The sequence below is a fragment of the Monodon monoceros genome, unplaced genomic scaffold, assembly GCF_005190385.1.
Source record: "Monodon monoceros isolate NGI ecotype Baffin Bay Population unplaced genomic scaffold, NGI_Narwhal_1 Super_Scaffold_15, whole genome shotgun sequence".
NCBI lineage: Eukaryota > Metazoa > Chordata > Mammalia > Artiodactyla > Monodontidae > Monodon > Monodon monoceros.
Window position 1 is genome coordinate 85,981,435 of NW_021703771.1, and position 18,285 is coordinate 85,999,719.

The 18,285-nt window shown below is 52.6% G+C and overlaps 1 protein-coding gene across 10 annotated transcripts in view; it reads right to left on the bottom strand.

Annotated features, from left to right (window-relative positions):
* RPS6KA2 (ribosomal protein S6 kinase A2) overlaps window positions 1-18,285 on the bottom strand; it is a 382,062-nt gene that overhangs the window by 4,518 nt on the left and 359,259 nt on the right. For 9 of the 10 annotated variants that reach the window (XR_003793712.1, XM_029223883.1, XM_029223880.1 and 6 more), the window contains 5 exons: window positions 9,279-9,368; window positions 7,380-7,538; window positions 5,728-5,889; window positions 3,110-3,186; window positions 1,764-1,881 (listed from right to left, as the gene is read on the bottom strand). Coding sequence is in view for 8 of the 10 variants with exons in the window: in XM_029223883.1 (XP_029079716.1) it covers window positions 1,764-1,881; window positions 3,110-3,186; window positions 5,728-5,889; window positions 7,380-7,538; window positions 9,279-9,368 (606 nt within the window). In the remaining 2 variants the exon portion in view is untranslated. Of the gene's footprint in view, window positions 1-1,763; window positions 1,882-3,092; window positions 3,187-5,727; window positions 5,890-7,379; window positions 7,539-9,278; window positions 9,369-18,285 lie in introns of all 10 variants that reach the window. The other variant, XR_003793713.1, reaches the window with a different exon arrangement.

Below are 18,285 nucleotides of genomic sequence, written 5' to 3' on the forward strand. Positions count from 1 at the left end.
CTCCACCATGACCTCCACCATCTCCTCCACCATGACCTACACCATCTGCTCCACCATGACCTTCACTATCTCCTCCACCATGACCTTCACCATCTGCTCCACCATGACCTTCACCATCTCCTTCACCATGACCTCCACCATCTCCCCCACCATGACCTCCACCATCTCCTCCACCATGACCTTCACCGTCTCCTCCACCATGACCTCCACCATCTCCTCCACCATGACCTTCACATCACCTCCACCGCTTCCTCCACCATGGCCTTCACCACCACATCCACCATCTCCTCCACCATGACCTTCATCATCACCTCCACCACTTCCTCCACCATGACCTTCACCATTCCCATCATCTCCACCATGACCTTCACCACCACATCCACCATCTCCTCCACCATGACCTTCACCATCACCTCCACCACTTCCTCCACCATGACCTTCACCATTCCCATCATCTCCACCATGACCTTCACCACCACATCCACCATCACCTCCATCGTCTCCTCTGCCATCTCCACCATCCTCTTCACCACCTTCATGACCTCCATTATCTCCTCCACCATCACTGTATGAGGTCACACAGAGACGGTAATGGCAGAGCTGGAATCAGAACCCCAGAATTTCTCCTCCTCTGGTCATTTTATAGAAACACAGGAAATAGACTGTTGATGCTGTTTCTTACCGTGGTTGGACTATAATTTACTATTTGATTAGAGAGGAATTCCAAGTCTGATGGACAGAGAAACAGGGCTGGTCACAAATGGTGCAGATGCAGAGAAGCCCCAATTCAAAGTATTTTTTAATAACAGAAATACACCCCTGTAACAGAGTTTTACTTGATCAGTCTGCGAACACTCAGGGCTATCATTTTGCAACATCCCTAAAAGTGTGATGGTTAATTTTCTGTGTTAACTTGGTTAGGCCATGGTACCCAGTGTTTGGTCAAACACCTGTCTGTTTTATAATAACTATAAATGGAGTACAATCTTTAAAACTTGTGAATCACCATGTTGTACACCTGCAACTTACATAATGTACCATACTTCAATGAAAAAAAAGAAAAACAAAACAAAAGACACTCGTCTAGAGAACTCCCTGGTGGTCCAGTGGTTAGGACTCTGCCCTTTCACTGCCGAGGGTGCAGGTTCGATTCCTGGTTGGGGAAGTAAGATCCCCCAGGCCGTGTGGTGAGGCCAACCCCCCCACCCAAAAAAAAAAGAACCAATAGTGATCTAGATGTTTCTGTGAAGGTGACATTAACAATTAAATCTGTCAACTTCTCCGTAATGTGCGTGGGCCTCATCCAATCAGTTGAAGGTCTTAAGTGAAAAAAGACTGAAGTCCCCGAGGAAAAGGGAATTCTGCCAGAAGGCGGCCTTTGGACTAGAGCCGCAACATCTACTCTTTCCTGAGTCTCCAGGCTTCTGGCCTGACCTATAGATTTTGGACTTGCCTCCACAATTCCGTAAAAATAAATAGCTCATCCTCTGTCTTAGTCTCTCTCTGTCTCTGTCTCTATACATACACATCCTATTGGCTCTGTATCTCTGGAGAACCTTAATACACCAAGGCTGTGGAAAATGTGAAAAGTGCGATGAAATATTTTTGCAAAATTTCTTTTTTTTAGCTGTGTTTCTTAAAAAAATCTATGAGTATAAAATATCTATATGAGTTACACGAAAAGTATCCTCTAGTATTCTCAAAGAGATAATGGTTACTGCAGAATCTCCATACCTAAGAAGAGCACTGGGCAACGTACTCACCTTTGCCGCATCAGATATGGAATCCCAGTTTCCCCCGGAAAGGGCGTACTTCCCGCTGCCAATCCTTGCCAAGATATCCTCAGGGGTATCATCTGGTCCGTTTGCAAAAGGGGTAAATCTGTGTGATGAGAGCATTTGTGGTAATGAGCTTCCATTTTATAATCTAAGATAAAGTTCATTTCGCCTTTGTTGTAAAAAGAATAATATTTTCTTTCCCATCATGCCCCAAATCCAGGATTCAGGGTAAAGTGTAATTTATTTCTTACTGCTGTGTCTCTTTTCCTTACTCGGCCAGTGAAGAAAGTTCTGTGGACCCAAGGATGAGCCTTTCTGGACCGTTTCTGTCTTCCCTGGTGACAGTGTGGTACAGTGGTTTGCCTGGTGATGCGGTTTCCATGGTGACAGTGTGGTATACAGTGGATGGGAGCCTGGGATTTGAAGTCTGAGAGACCCATGGTCGATCTATTACCAACTCTGGCTTCTCTGACGAACGAATTTTTTGAACCTCAATTGCAACATGGGCAGAATAATACACTCGCAGGTACGCACAAACACACACAAAACGCAAACGGTTCTTGCCCTACTGTAAGTGTGTGATAGATGTTTATTGTCACCCCTTCACACAAACCAGGGTGGGTCAGTGTAGCCTCCCCAGAAAGAAAATTATATGTAATCCTAACGCACTTTCTTCAGTGGCAGGGTTTGTACTCCTAGTTTATGTATTGGCAAAGTAAGCACCAGAAGAATCACAAAGTGTGGCATTGGGAAGAAACTGCAGGGCCTCCTTTGCTATTGCAGCCCTCAGGGCACGGCCCCAGGCTCGCCGGGGCTCCCCCCTCCACTGCGACACTAGTCACTGATGGACTAGGAAATGCCTCACTGAGGCCACGCAAAAAGCAGGGCATTCTCAGTCACTCCTGTGAGTCACCCGGGAGCAGAGCTAGTGGGGGTGAATCCATGACCCCGCAGCCTGGGCTGCCTGCCTCTTCGAGACGCGGCTGCTTCCTGGCTCGAGACGATGTCTGTAAGGAAAGGTGCTGTGACTGCTGTGCGGAGGACGCGTGGTGCAGGGGCGAGAACGTGGACCCGCGGTCAGAGGCTTGGGTTTTTGTTGATGAGCTGGGCTGAGCTGTGGAGCCCCAGTTCCCTAATTCCAGAGACACACTTGAACGACAAGGCATGACTTTCTGCCCTTGCTCTCTGGTTGTCCTGCGGGGGCCTCGGGAGACTGAACTCAAGGTCTGTAGGTATGGGCCCACACCCGTGCACAGGGACAGGCCCACAAGGGCCAGCAGCCTCGGCTGGGGCGCCCTGAGCGCCGACACCCACGTGAGGGTTTGCGTTACCCCGCCAGCATGGTGTACAGCAGGATCCCCAGACTCCAGATGTCACAAGCCGCGTCATAGCCTTGCCGCTTCAGGACCTGCCAGGGGAAAAGCAGACGATGGATAAGCACTTGGCAGGGAACATTCAGGGTCACAGCATGTTGCTGTGATGGATCCATAATGCCGGCGGGGGTCGGGGGGATGGCTGGGGATGCGGGGTGACTTCAGTGGAACTGTTGCTTATCGCCGCAAAGCCAACCCTAATTCCTTGCAGTAGGATTCCCCAAAGACCCGCGCACACAGGGAGCCCTGGCTCTTGCCAGATACACGACAGACTGAAGAGGAAACAGTTAATTTTTAAGGCAGAAGAATTTTGGGAGTTCCCTGGTGGCCTAGTGGTTAGGATTCCGGGCTTTCACTGTGGTGGCCCAGGTTCAATCCTTGGTCAGGGAACTGAGATCCTGCAAGCCGTGCGGTGTGGCAAAAGCCAAAACCAAACAAAACAAAAACCAAAACAAAACAGAAGAATTTTTTTTACTCTGATAAAATATACTTAGCATAACATTTCCCATCTTTGCCGTTTTTAGGCGTACGGTTGAGTGATACTAGGTACATTCATATTGCTGGGCAGCTGTCAGCATCACCCATCCCCACAACTCTTTTCCTTTTGCAAAACTGAAGCTCTGTCCCCATGAAACAACAACTCCCCCTCCCCTCCCCCCAGCCCCTGGGAGCTACCATTTAACTTTCTGTCTCTATGAATTTGCCAACTCTAGGTCCCTCGTGTAAGAGGAATCACAAAATTGTCCTTTTCTTCCTGGCGTATCACACTCAACACAGTGTCCTCAAGGTTCATCCATGTTGTGGCGTAGGACAGGATTTCCCTCTTTCTTAAGGCTAATATTCCACTGCACCGTCCATCCATCGACGGACACTTGGGTTGTTTCCACCTTTTCGCTGCTGTGAACACGGGTGGACAGATATCTGTTCTTGCCTCTGCTTTCAACTCTTCTGGGTTTGTACCCAGAGGTGGAGTTGCTTGGTCACCTGGTAGTTCTGTGTTTGAGTTTCTGAGGACTAGTTAACACGGGAGAGTGTTCGTGTCCCGGGGTTACACACTTCAGGGGAGGGCAATCCTCTGATACGTTTACAGTTGAATAACAATAAAGAAAGCAGCACGAGCACTCCGGGTGACTGCAGGTCACTGGACTGACATTGAACGTGAAGTCAGGAGAGCCGTGTTCAATTTCCTTGGACACTAGGGCCGGGATCTTTGCACCTCAGGCGTGGTGCCTGCAGCATGGCAGGTCACCGAGGCGTGTGAACACACCAAGCGTTCGGTGTTGAAGCCCCTGCCCATGTTCACTAGCTGAGTGATCTTCAGTCCCTTCAACACATGGGGTCTGTTTTTTTTTAACCTGTGAGCTGTTTGTGGCTAACAGTATCTACCCTGCCCACTCCATGTGGTATAGGAGGATAAAAGCGAAAAATACTGGTAAAAGTGCTCAGTAAATGGTAAAGTAATATACCAGCGTAAGGTAGTCTCTAATCACTAAAACCAATACTATTAACATTAGTAGCGATCAAATAAGGCAACAATATTGCTCAAATAGAACCAGATTGTTCTTAAAGGGGCTACAGGTGGCATCTGGACAGCCTAGTGATGGCCCCAGCTGCGTATCCATCTGCATCCTGGCAGGCACGTGGACATCCTCCTCGTGGACCACTGGCCGCGGTCACCTCGTGGACCCCACCTGGGTCACCTCTCAGCTCACAGACTGGCCACTGGGGGCCAGCATGCCTCTCTCTTAGGACTTTCTGTACTTGTCACTGCACCCACCAGGGCCACCCTGGAGCAGCTGCACCAACCACCAGAGGGATCCACGCAGAACCTAACGTCTGTTTTCGTTCCTGACCCCCCCCCCCCCACCCCGCCCCCATCAGCAACGTCAGCCTCTTCTGTTTCCAGCTCTGCTCTCACCAGCATCTTGGGTTTGGTTGCTTTTCTAAAAAGCAAGAAACTGGATTTGTCTTCATGAACACATCAGGGAGTTCAGGACCTACCGGAAATGATCCCCAGGAGCCTGAAAAGGGCACAGCACATACGAGATGTGCTGCCGAGGCCTCTGATGCCCTGAGACGAGGGGGCGGGAGGGAGGGCCCGCGGGATTCACGTGCGCTCTCATCCGCAAATCTCGGCGGAACCCCAGCGTTCGGTCCCATAGCACCTGACTCGCCCCTGGAGCTTCGGGAAACAACCTAGACCAAGAGCTCTGGCACCAAGTCCACGCACGTGCGCTCTCTCCTGGCGCAGCTGCTGGGTAGATTTCTGATCCCAGGTGACCCACTGGCTCCCTGCCCGGTTGTAGGAGAGACCGACGCATTATTTCTCACCGCAACTCCTAACAGACAGGCAGATTTGATCGAAATCGTCTAGAGCACAATGACAATTCCACGTGCAAACCTCACCATTACACATTTTACGAATAGGAAATAAAATAACTGTGTTTGAGCAAAAAGAGACCGAAGCTTCTCATTTCTGCCCTCTAGAATTACTGCTGACGCCAATACACCGAACCGTGCAGTGACTCTGAAAGTAGGAAAGGGCCGTCTTCCCGCTGGCTCAGTGGCCCTCTCACCTCCGGGGCAACGAAGTTGGCTGTGTAGCAGGGGGTCATCAGCAGCCCGTTCTCAGCTCGCAGCTGCTTGGCAAAACCGAAGTCACAGATCCGGATGGACTCGGGGTTTCCAGACTCGTCCATATACAGAATATTGCTCGGCTTCAGGTCTCGATGAACGACCTAGAGAGGCAGGAGGAATTACGCCTGAGCTGGGGCCCAGGCTGGAGCAGGGGACAGAAGCGGGGACGCACTCAGGAGATAAGGGCTTATTTGGAGTCGCTTATTCTGGGCAGGTCCTGAGGCAGGAAGCAGTCGGCTGGGATGCTCTGATCTCTGTAGGTCCTCCCCCCTCTCTTTCTCTCACACTGACACTCAAAAATCGGGGACCCCACCTAAGCCCCTCGGATGGTCAATGAGTATTTGGATGAAGAGATAAGTAAGCATGTGCCCAAGATCAGGGAGGCCCGCTGGGGCCATCACACAGACACTGGCGGTGAGCTCAGTAACACGGATGGAAGATTTCTAAAGATAAACATCTGTTGTGTGATGCCACGTTCCAGCGGGCAGGTGTCGGGCACCCCAGCGGGTGATGCAGACAAGGAGCCTCTGTCATGTGCACATGGCCAGTGGACAGAAATCTGAGAGCCGCATCTGTGCGGAGTGAGCCGCACGGCGCTCTGAGCACCACGGACGGGGCCAGCGGCGCCTCAAAGCACAACGGCTATTTAGCTATTCAGGGCACAAAGCGGTTTCTTCTGAAGGGGACAGAGGCCGATTGTAAGAACATGTGGTGTGTCTGCATGTGGCTTGGGGCCCACGTGTCTCATTGTCCTGCTAATACCCAGGGAGAGGACAGAGAAGGGAGATTAAAGGGCCACGGCCGGCAGCCGGCTTACAGGGGCTCCGATGGCCGGGAGACAAAAGACTTCGGTTCCAGGTCTATTGCCCCCCCTCGTGCAACAGAAGCCAATCTGCAAAACCACCATCTGCAGGGCTGCTAGTCTGACCGTCCTGGGAAATGACCATCGTGTGGCCCTGGAGGAGCGTCCTGGTCAGACGGGGCTGCATTTTAAAAGCTGACAGCCACACGTGCACGGCTGGCCAGGGAAGCACTGCTGCTTCCTGGGAGGTGCTGAGAAGGTGGGGGTCCGGGGCTGAGGGCAAGGGGTCTAGAAGCATGGTGCTGGGTTAGAACCCGGCTGTGTGTGCAGCTTTGGGCGCGATACTCAACCCTTCTGCGCTCTGGTCTCCTCATCTGTGAAATGGGTGTGATCCAGAGTCTAGAACTGCCCAGACGAAGAGCTTAGAGCAGCACCTGGAAGCCTCAGCGGTCGCTCTCGTTTTACCACCATATTCCTTGGCATTGGTGGAGGAATTCAATTCTAAACAGGGCAACTGAGGAACATTCCAAATTTCCCTTTATCAAGCCCAAACTACTTTTTTGCTGTACCTGGTCTTGGTGAGTTTAATTTCTTGACCTAGCTCCTGGACACACAGCGTGTGTGTCTAAAATCATTCAGACCCAAGAGGGATGGTTGTGATTCACAAGGAAGACGAGGACACCTGAGTTCCCAGCTCTTGAGCCCGTGGCCTCTGAGCGCCCCCGGGTCCCGCTCTTCCTCTGTCCTCCCTGCGGGGCTGCCCGGGGTGGGGGTGGGGCGTGGCCTTACCCCCTGGGAGTGGAGGTAGTCCATGGTCTTGGTGATGGTGCACAGCACGTCGCTGGCCTCCCGCTCCGAGAAGTACCTCTGCCGCAGGATACGGTCCAGCAGCTCCCCACCCCGCATCAGCTCCATCACCAGGTACACGAACTTCCCGTCGTCGTAGACCTGGGGGTGGGGCGGGAGAACACACAGGCCTCAGGGACCTCGCGGTCACCCTCACGGGCCTGCTGGCCACTGGGAAGGAGGGGCCACCCCGGCAGGGGCAGGGGGGCGCGTCAGTGCATAGAGCCTGGAGTCCCAGTACTCCGCTGGGAGCAGACACAAGACTTCTGTAGAAAGTGAGTGAGGATTTTCTAGTCATGCCAGACGAGGCTCTTCTTGGGGAAAAAAACCGCTTTAATGATCTGCTGCTGGGCAGGGCATGGGTCAGCAGCGCTGAGAGCTGCATGGATGGATTTAGCTGCAGTGAACCCTGGTACTGCCCCACCTCCGGGAGAGCGATGTTCAGAGACGGACAACGCGATGCTGGCCCAGCCCCAGGTGGCGGCGTTCTCCAGGGCCGCGCTTTTCAAACCTTACCGAGCAGGTGGTTGGTGGGGAGCCTGACCCCGGGGGCCCTCTACGCTGCTGTGCTCTGTGCGGGGGACAAGCCCTGGGAGTCCGGGAGGAGGGGAGACAGGAGGGCTGGTCTGCTTTTATTTCAGAAAAGCAGTAGATGAAGAGAGCTTTAGTCATACTAGCATTAATCTCCTGAACGTAAACGACAAACCAAGCCAACAAGCTCTGGGTCTCTGTCAGGCCGATGGCCCAGCAGAGGGGCCGCGCAAGTGCTGAGAAGAACCAGAGAGAGACGGAGCAAAGCACCTGAATACGGTGACTTTCTAGCTTCCAAGCCAGTGATTTCAGAACAAATCACTAAAACAATCTGGCTGGCACGGAGCTCAGTAAAGGATGTAAAGTTCATCTTGTTGTATTTATTTTTGAGTTTATGAGCAAACGCTCTGCTTTCGAGAATGTGCCCGGGGTGACATCACTCATCCCAAGCACAGTCAGAGCTCTTCGGGAGTTTTCAAATTCGCTGATTTCTGTTTGTGGACCTTCACATACACACGACAAAGGCAAGAGCAAGGGGACTGATCTCGTGCAGGGCAGCTGACTGTGACCCGCAGGGATGCAGCTGGGCTGCACTTTACGCTTTGCTCACACAAGGCCTGTTTCATGCTTTCCTCAGAACTGAATTGGCATTTGGAAGGCCTCTTACTCCAGGCATTTATGGGGCCCAAAGGAAACTGAGGTGGCCCCACTATTTTGAGGTTTTGGGTTCACGACGCTGGGATCACTCTAGAGTTGGAGAGGAAGACAACGCTCTCTCCCCTGGCTGACCCCAGAGGCCCAGCCCTAGGCCCCTGTGGATGCTGCCAGGTGCATCCAACTGGCTCCAGTGTGACTGGTCCCTGCTCCCTTCCCCTCTTTCAGGGACAAGGGCCACAGATCGCTCAGTCGGGAAAGCGAAGGGAGCTGGGAGGGGCTCCGGGTCTGGAGTCTCAGAGCTGGAGTCCATCTCATGGACTCCATGTCACGCTCTCCATGACAGCGAGGTGAAACACTCCCGGATTAGAATCCACACCAGCTCTCTCTCCTCTTTCACACGTGCGCATTCTGTGATTTGGGAGGAGTGGGGTGCTGTCAATGGGGTGTGAATAAACGGCCCGGCAGGTCGGGCTACCCAGCTGCCGGGTGACCCCGAGCTGTCCGGGCAGCAGCCCCCTCCGGCTCCAAGCTCCTGGGCGCCAGGAACAGCTGGTGAGCCGAGCAGCCAGCTTGCACCAAATCAACGGTGGCTTCTGGCACCAGCTGGAGGGACACAAAGCGCAAGCGACACCACTGTTGCACGAAGGCGCTTACGTCTTTGAGGGTGATGATGTTGGGGTGCTGGCCGTACCGCAGGAGGATCTCAATCTCTTCCGAGGGGTCCCTTTTACTCTTATCGATGATCTGAAACAAACAGAGGTGGACGTGAGGCTTCCAGCTGGCACCTGTGGCTGGGACCCTTTCTGCCCCTCCTCCCCTCCGGCTCAAGCTCAACCACGATAACCCGCAACTGCCTAGGAATTCACGGCAATCCTTGCTTTCCCACTGAGCAGAAGAGACTGACATTAAAAAAAGAGAGCACCTGCCTCCACACGCTAATGTTAAGCTATGACAGGGCTGGATGGAGAAGGGTGGGTTTGGGGCGCTCACACAGGCACCACCGAAAACAGAAGGCGCTCTTCCACAGGCTCTGGGTTGGCGGCCTGTGCCCCCTGCCCCATCCAAAGTGGGCCTCCGGCTGCCGTGCATCTCTCTCCCTGTTTGGTGGTCACACGCCGGCAACAAAGTGAGACCCAGTGTGGTTCTCACCAAGAGACGCCACGGCGGCGTGCGTGCCGAGGCTGCGCTGTGACTTACACATACGGACGCTCCTTCTGGCTCCTATCTCCTCCTCCTGGCATGTGTAGCGCAGGTCTTAGGATGGCAGATAAAATCCTCTTACCCCATGAAAACAGATGGCTTCCAATCACAGGGTGTCATGAATGAAAGCCCAGCTGGAAACAAGGGGTCACCTGTTGGTGGATAGTCACTAAAACCTCTGGGGACAGCTTCCTGGGCCCCAGCTCCTGCTTCTTACGGGGATGGAGCTGGCTGGGGAGGGGACCCCACTCACGCGAAGGCTACGGCACATGTGTGGGAAACGACACTCAGAAGAGGAGGATGGTTTTTGTGCATTAGCTTCACCCAAGTTCAAAACATTCGCCATGTGGACGACGTGCAGTCATTTCGCTGCTAGAGTGTGAGGGAAGTTCACTTCCACTCTCTATCACGTCCAAGGCTCTGAGCGGAGGCTTGCGTGAAACTCACTTTCTTCTTTAGATGAACTAAATGCTCAGGTGGCACAGGACCCAGTGTTGGAGCTCTGCCCGCCCGACGCCCTGCCGCCCCTTCACTGCAGTGGAAGACGGTCATGGTGCCCGCGCTTCTCTCAGTTTTAAACCCACTGCCAGGCTCTGACGACACTGGCGCCCAGGACCATGAGCCCCATGACACACGTTGCTCAACAAGGAAAAACACAAGCTTCTTTTTTTAAAAAAAATAATAAATTTATTTACTTTTTGTTTATTTTTGGCTGCATTGGGTGTTTGTTGCTGCGCACGGGCTTTCTCTAGTTGCGGCGAGCGGGGCTACTCTTCACTGCGGTGCGCGGGTTTCTCACGGCAGTGGCTTCTCTTGATGCGGAGCACGGGCTCTAGGCGCACGGCTTCAGTAGTTGTGGCACGTGGGCTCAGTAGTTGTCGCTCGTGAGCTCAGTAGTTGCAGCACGCGGGCTCTAGAGCGCAGGCTCAGTAGCTGTGGCACACGGGCTTAGTTGCTCCGCGGCATGTGGGATCTTCCCGGACCAGGGCTCGAACCCGTGCCCCCTGCATCGGCAGGCGGATTCTCAACCACTGCGCCACCAGGGAAGTCCCAGCTTCCTTTCTTGACACAGCTTTCCCCCTTTTGTTACTAAAGTTCTAGCTAGGACACTGGGATTACTTCTGTTATTGATAGAAGCCAACACACAATGCATCCTTCTAGAGGAGATTTTTTTAAAGGCTCATTCAGTGGGTGATGGAGGGGATGCCTTAACATGTGGGTGCCTAGGCAGCCACGGGGCAGATCCTTACACTGCCTGGATCACATGTTGACCAACAGGGTTCTAGGACCGTTTCTGCCCCAGCTGCCTGCCGGGCCATTCAATCCCTGGGCTGCGATCCCTTTGCAATTTGAGAAGGTTAAAATCACTAGTGGTTTTTTTAAAAAGTTAGTGGTAGATTCATATTTTTTCAAATAAAATTTCATGATAAAGGAAATGTATTTTTAGCACAAATCACAATAGAATAGGATGCAAGATAAACAAGAAAGAGGAAGCCTTTTCTCTATGCCGATGGCCCAGAGCAGGGGGAGGAGGGAGCAGTTATGGGACCAGAGGGGCGGCTGCACGAACAGGGCACCCACAGGGGCTGGGGGCTCTACCCTCCTCCCTCCTGTGGCGTCCACCCCGGCAGAACCGACTGGAAGCCAGAGGGCAGGCAGGGTGGGGTGATGGGGTCCCCAGCGGGCATGGAGGAGAGGGTGGGTGCCTGCCTGGAAGGGAGGCCCCCGGGGAGTGGAGGCAAGCACGGGCTCCTGCACCTGCCCAGCCGGCCGCTGCCTCTCCTATAGTCTGGGCAACGTGCGACCGACACACGGGAGCAAGTTCCGTTCAGACCCAGCGCTGTGATCCCGATCGCTGTCAGCAAAGGCTGACAGCTTCATCCACAAATCTTTTTCCGGGATGTTTTTGGGAGAAAGGTCAGGAAGAAGAGACACAGAGCAGTGAGGTGTGATGACTGGTCCCTGAGCACAAAGCCCAGGCCTGTGGGGTACAGCGGAGCCTGGGGGAGGGGGGCGGTTTGAGCACATTGTTCAGACGCATCCAGGAAGGAATTTCTTCTCCGTGGGGTCCATTTCTCGGGATTGCTATTGTGGGACTGGCTTCTAGTTCAAGCGAGCCCTGGTTCATCGAGTCCCGTACCTTGAGAACAGTATTGTTTTATAATCGTGCTTATGCAGCAAAACCGAGGGAGGCGTTCTCAGCAAACATGCTCACCCGCAAGGCCTCCTCTCTCCATGCCGATGCTCAAATGATGCTGACGGAGCACGAGCGGGGAGGAACGGTGGATCTGTCCTCACCCGCAGCAGGAGGCCACCCACAGGTCAGCACCCAACGGGCCTGGCAAACCAGACTCTCACGGGGCCGCTGTTTGACAAGCTGTATATTTCCACAGTCCGTGAAGCGAGGCTGGCCCCAACAAAGGATGGCAGACAACGCGATTCCCCTCAGCAGGTGAAGCGTGCAGGTGGGCATCGGTACATCCTTATTCCTGGTGGCTGAAGGCGGGGGCAGGACTGGTCCAGGCTTCACTACCATCCACGCACTCTCCCCTCTGTCTTTTGGTCTCTGCGTTTCCCCATCTCCCTCTTGCCCATCTCTCTCCAGCGCAGGCTCCCCTCCTGGACACTGAATGGCGTGGGGCTTCGAGGTGGACAAGAGGCGGCCTGAGCTCACAGGCCAGCCGAACACCCTCCGGAGGTGGGCGTTTCTGCTGACGTGTGGAGAGGATCCATACATTTGACACGGGAGGAGTAGAGCACGGAACCCCTGGTAAAATTCAACAGATACCCTCTCCTGTTCAATTACTTTAAACAAGTGACACAGAGAGAGGACTCCAAGTTTCCCTGCCGGAAAAAATTAAAATGTCCATGCCAATCAGTTTTCCTTCTAAAAATAAGCTCTATTCACGTCAGGCATCTGTCAATTCCATTGCTTTTTCTGGCTGACAAATTACATACACAGTAGGAAAATGAGCCCAGAAATGCGATGTAATTGTCAACGGTCTGCTGTGAATACCAATTGGGGCTCCTTCTGGAGAGAGCCAGCCCAGCTTCAGCCCTGAGTGTATCAGCCACACTTCACTAGAATTAAGGACTGCATGACACAGACTCCTGTACAATTTCAAGGATCTCACTTTATTTTCACCTGATTCTATTGCTACTTTAATAACACAAAAATCTGCTCCTGAAAGGACACGCAGCTGTGCTTCCCTCCAGGAAAACGTGGCCACGGCTGGTGACATCCATCCATCCCTGAGTGAGCCTCTCAGACAAAGAAGGGGGCAAATGTGCAAGTGGAGCTTTGAATGAAGAGAAGCGTGTGTCTGCATGTTGGAAGATAAAACAGGCCAACAGGAAAGGCTACAGTGACAGAAAAGCTCCCTTAGCTTCTGATTCTTCAATGACATTCCCCTTTTTGCTATGGCTTCTGGTTCTGTGATCAGTAAAATCCCTCCATGGCTGGATTGTGAGTTCCCTGAGAACAGGTTTGTTTTTGCCTGGAACCTAGCACTGCGTCTGCCTTGGAAAAAGCGTTAATAAAAAATTTGTAAAAACGAATGAAAGGAACTGGTTACTGAACAGGGGAGTCCCTGCAGAATGAAATGCATTCTAGAGACAAGAAATGTTCTTTGGAGCAGTCGTACTGCCCACTCGACAATAAAAAAGCCAAAGAAGGGGATGAGGTGATTTCGAATTTGGAGAAAAGCTCCTGATTTATATTTCTCTCTCTCTTTTCTTTTTTTTTTTTTTGGCTGCACCACTCAGCTTGTGGGATCTTAGTTCCTCGAGCAGGCACTGAACCCAGGTCCCGGCAGTGAAAGCGCGGGGTCCTAACCATCGGACCACCAGGGAACTTCCGGTATCTTTCTCTCTTACATAACATTGGTCCTCGACACCACCAAGCACCATGACGGGGGTGTGGAAACAGGAAATGAGCTGCGAAGCATGTCAGGGATCACAAAAGCCCTAAAGAAGGTACTGAAGGCGAGGACGATGGGGGAGGACCACATCGGGGTCAGAGGTCAGCACCCAGGCTGGGGAGGAAACCGCTGGGCTCAGGGAAGAGTGTGTCGCCCTTGCGGGAGAGGGCTGGGGACAGAGGAGGGGCCTGAGGAGCTCCAGGAACGGGGCTGTGAGGCCCTGCTGGCCACTGCAAGGATCTGGGCTCCATGTGAGTGAGACAGAAACCACTGGAGAGGGGGGTTTGTGCAAATGGCAGTGTCCAGATCCTGGATCATGTCAAGCCACAAAGACCTAAAACCGAAGTAAAAATGAAACCTTGTGAAATTTTTGTAAAGTGAGTACAGAACCTTTCATGAAATAAGAATATTGTCTTTTCCTTCCAAATACACCTCTCCCCTTTGAATCCTACCCTATCACAGTTACTTTCTGCAGTTCATCGTTGATTCCATTCCAGTCTTATTTTAAATGACAGGTGCATTAATGCCTTGGCATCTATGCAGCATTATGTCATGCTTATTTCTAAGTCCTATACACTTTCACCTCCTACCGCTAGCCTCTGGGGCTGGCTATGAAGACAAAGGTGGACCTGAGTTTCACATCAGACTCCTGAGCTATTTTGTCCCATGGAAATAGCTCCGAGAGCTTGTTTGGAGGTTCCAGCAGGGGAGCGCAGCTACTCGTATACCCTTGACCGAAGAACGGTCCTCCTCTAGCGGGGAAGGTCGTCCTCTTCGACCGAGCGCACAGCTTTGGGAGGGACACACGTGGAGTGGTGAGGGAGGAAGGGGACACCCGCCTAGCCAGCCAGATCAGCTGAATCAACCCTGGCGATCAATGGGGTGACAGATGTCGCAGCCAGATGGACTTGAGGATATGGGGAGGGGGAAGGGTAAGCTGTGACAAAGCGAGAGAGAGGCATGGACATATATACACTACCAAACGTAAAATAGATAGCTAGTGGGAAGCAGCCCCATAGCACAGGGAGATCAGCTCGGTGCTTTGTGACCGCCTGGAGGGGTGGGATAGGGAGGGTGGGAGGGAGGGAGACGCAAGAGGGAAGAGATATGGGAACATATGTATAACTGATTCACTTTGTTATAAAGCAGAAACTGACACACCATTGTAAAGCAATTATACTCCAATAAAGATGTAAAACAAATTAAAAAAAAAAAAGAAATAGCTCCGAGATCTTAGAAAGTAGGGCACATCTGTTCACTGGGGTGTGTCTGAGAGGACGTCACGGTTTTTCTCACTCAGCCATCCTAGCCCAAGGCAGGTGCACTGGGAGGACACCCCCAGCAGGTGGAGGGCGTCAGCACCCTGCCCTCTGAGGCCAGATTCTCCCGGTGGAGGATCCCGGGCGGCCTGATGGTGTTTTGCCACAGCAGAAGGGAGGGACCAAGCCTAGGGACCCAGACTCTGAGTGAACCCACACTTCCTGAGTCGCTATTCCATGTAGGCACTGTCCTAAAGGTTTTGTTACGTGGGAGCTAGAATTGGTCTCACTAATTTAGGGCCTGCGCACAAGTATGCAGCTGAGAGCAAATGCAAAACCAGCAATCTTGTTGCCTGGGGTACACTGGGGCAGGTTGCTTGTTGCCTGGGGTACACTGGGGCAGGTTGCTTGTTGCCTGGGGTACACTGGGGCAGGTTGCTTGTTGCCTAGGGATACACCGGGGCAGGTTGCTTGTTGCCTGGGGATATACCGGGGCAGGTTGCTTGTTGCCTGGGGATACACCGGGGCAGGTTGCTTGTTGCCTGGGGATACACTGGGGCAGGTTGCTTGTTGCCTGGGGATACACTGGGGTAGGTTGCTTGTTGCCTGGGATACACTGGGGCAGGTTGCTTTACGTATATCGGTTAAGTTAAACTCAAATGCGGTTAATATGATGACAGAATAATTATTGTGCAAAATTAGGTACTTATAAGACAGACATAAACTTAAAGCAAGACACAATGGTATTTCCAAGAATGTGAGACCCACTGTATCCCACACTCTTGAGTTTGGAGGCTGACCGTTAAGGGCTGGCACTGCCGTCCCCTCAGAAGGACCGCACTTGATTCCTGCCCCTGCACAGAGGGTGGGAGCCACTGTGCTCTTGGTCTATTACCTTCCTGCTGCCAGAACAGTGAGCAGAGGCTCAACATAGAGGGAAAACCCTGCCTCATCTCCGGATACCAGCTGCTGGAACTTATCTACATAAGATACCCCTTTAACTCTATGCTTTCGGCTGGGGTTCCCCACCTCGGCACCCAGACATTTTGGCTGGGTGAGTCTCTGAGGTGTGTGGGCGAGCATCCTATGCAGGAGGCAGGGCAGCACCCTGGCCTCTGTACACCACATACCAGGAGCGACTCCCACCCCAGGTGTGACAATCAGAAGGTATCCAGAGACTGCCATTGTCCCCGGGGTGGGGGGCAAAATCACCCCAATACGATGGCCTCAGGCAAAGCCCGTGTACTCGGGCCACAGGGCTACAGTCCCCTGGGGACCTGCTCTCTTCCTGGTGCTCTGTACTCAGTGGGGAAGTTCCCGAACCCTCCCCGTAGCTGGATGGAGGCCCCGACGGGATTGTCTCTCAAAATGAAACGGACACCGTTTTCCATCCAAGAATCTGCAGAGCTGGGTTTGCAAACTGTGGTGGCCCAGAGAGGTGATGCTAAACTCTAGTGGCTGAATCTCAACGGCGCTTTTGCGGATCCACTCTCACCAAGTCACTGAATGGCACCCTTGGTTCCATGTTATATTCGAGAACATGCTGAGCTGTGCAGTTTCTTAGTTCCTCCAGCAGTAAGTGGGGGTACTTCTGCCCATCAAGATACAGAGTAGAAAAAAGCCCAAACACATTTCAGCTACGTTCTACCTGGAAAACGCTGGAAAGGGAACAGAATAGTGACCCTAGGCGGGTTACAGCAGTGTGGGTAGCAAACGGGCTCATTCTAAACACTCTTTGCCATGGCACTCCTGCTCTTCCATCTTTGAAGGAAATCTGCCCTCGGATGGATGAACCGACCTGCAGCGTGCGGCTTAAAACGTGCCCCGAAACAGCCCTGGGTCCCGGGGCACTCATCTCACTGGAAAGTCTCTGCTTCTTCCTGTGCTCGGGTAGTTCAAGCATCTTCCAGACAATGAATTATGACCCACCCGAGTCTCGGAGAGGACGAGGGAAAGCCTTGTAACGTCCACCTGCCCAGTTCACCCCGGGAACTTCAAGGCTTGTAAAACAGAAACAGGACGCCTGGCTCTTTCTTTCTCCATCAGTTGCAGCCTCTGGCTGGCTTTGCTGCCAGAGAGGCTGGGGCTGAAATTCCCCAGAAATTCCCATCGCGGGGTCTGATCTTTGGGGATCGAGCTATAAGCCACTTGTTGACAAAGCTGATTCAGATGGTGTCTTTTTGTGAGAGCTGGATATGGAGACATAGGACACTATTGCCTTTGTCTGGGGATTTATTTTCAGACACCTCCCAGCATCAGGCTGTTTTCTAGAAAGGCATCGGGGTCAGCGAGCTTGCCAAACACTAGACGGGTTTCTTTGCACTCAATGGAAGCCGCGATTGTTTCTAGGACTGCTGCTGGTCACCTGGTAAACTGTCTAAAGAAATTCTGCGAGAAATGACACATGCAGAAAGAATTTTAAGATGCCTATGCACGCTTACGAAGTATGTGAAATATATTTAAAGTAAAAATGAAATTCTCTCGTCTGAGGTAGGACTAGTGTCTCCTCTCCATCATTGGCTCGTCTGGATACGGGAACGGCATCACCCGAGCTCCCCTACAAACTCTCCCAAGGATGGGGAAAAATAAAATTCCTCAATGATCCAAATCCCGAAATACATCAGGCCCACGTGCCAGTGGCTCCCATGCAGTCTCAAGACCCCTCTCCCAGGAATTTTAAATCGTGCGATGTTTCCTCCCGTCACCCACTCCTCAGCATGTTCAAGACACTGGGCAGGCTGATGACCATGGACCCAAAGGACCCACACACTGAACCTTCCTCCAATGTAAACATTCTTTTTTGTTTGAGGAATTCAAGATAAACTTGCCAAAAAGCCGCAAATTCCCAACCCCAAAGTAAACCAACGGGCCTGCGTTTTTTGGGGCTGGTGACTTTTTGGACAGGGCAGAGCATTTCCTCAGGGCCAGAAGCACTGTGCAGACATCCCAGCAGATACGAGGGTGTATCTGCTTCCACAGAGCGGCCGTGAGCCGTGGAGGTGGAACGAGGCCATCGCTTCATCGTCACTGTTTTGAACAATTTTCTCAGAGCTTAGGAAAATCACAACGGACGGAATGACTCCTCTTACACGGCTGCCTGCTGGACAGGCTCCATCTGTCCCCAAAAGTTCTTTGAAGAGCAGGGTAGTGTCATGTGCTCCAGATGAGTTTGGGATAAGCCAGGATGGTCTGGTCACCATGACACCGGCTGGACCTGGGTCCTCAAGCGCCTCCAGGTCAGCTGAGTGGGTGAGTGGTGGACAGACCAGCTCTCGCTCCCTT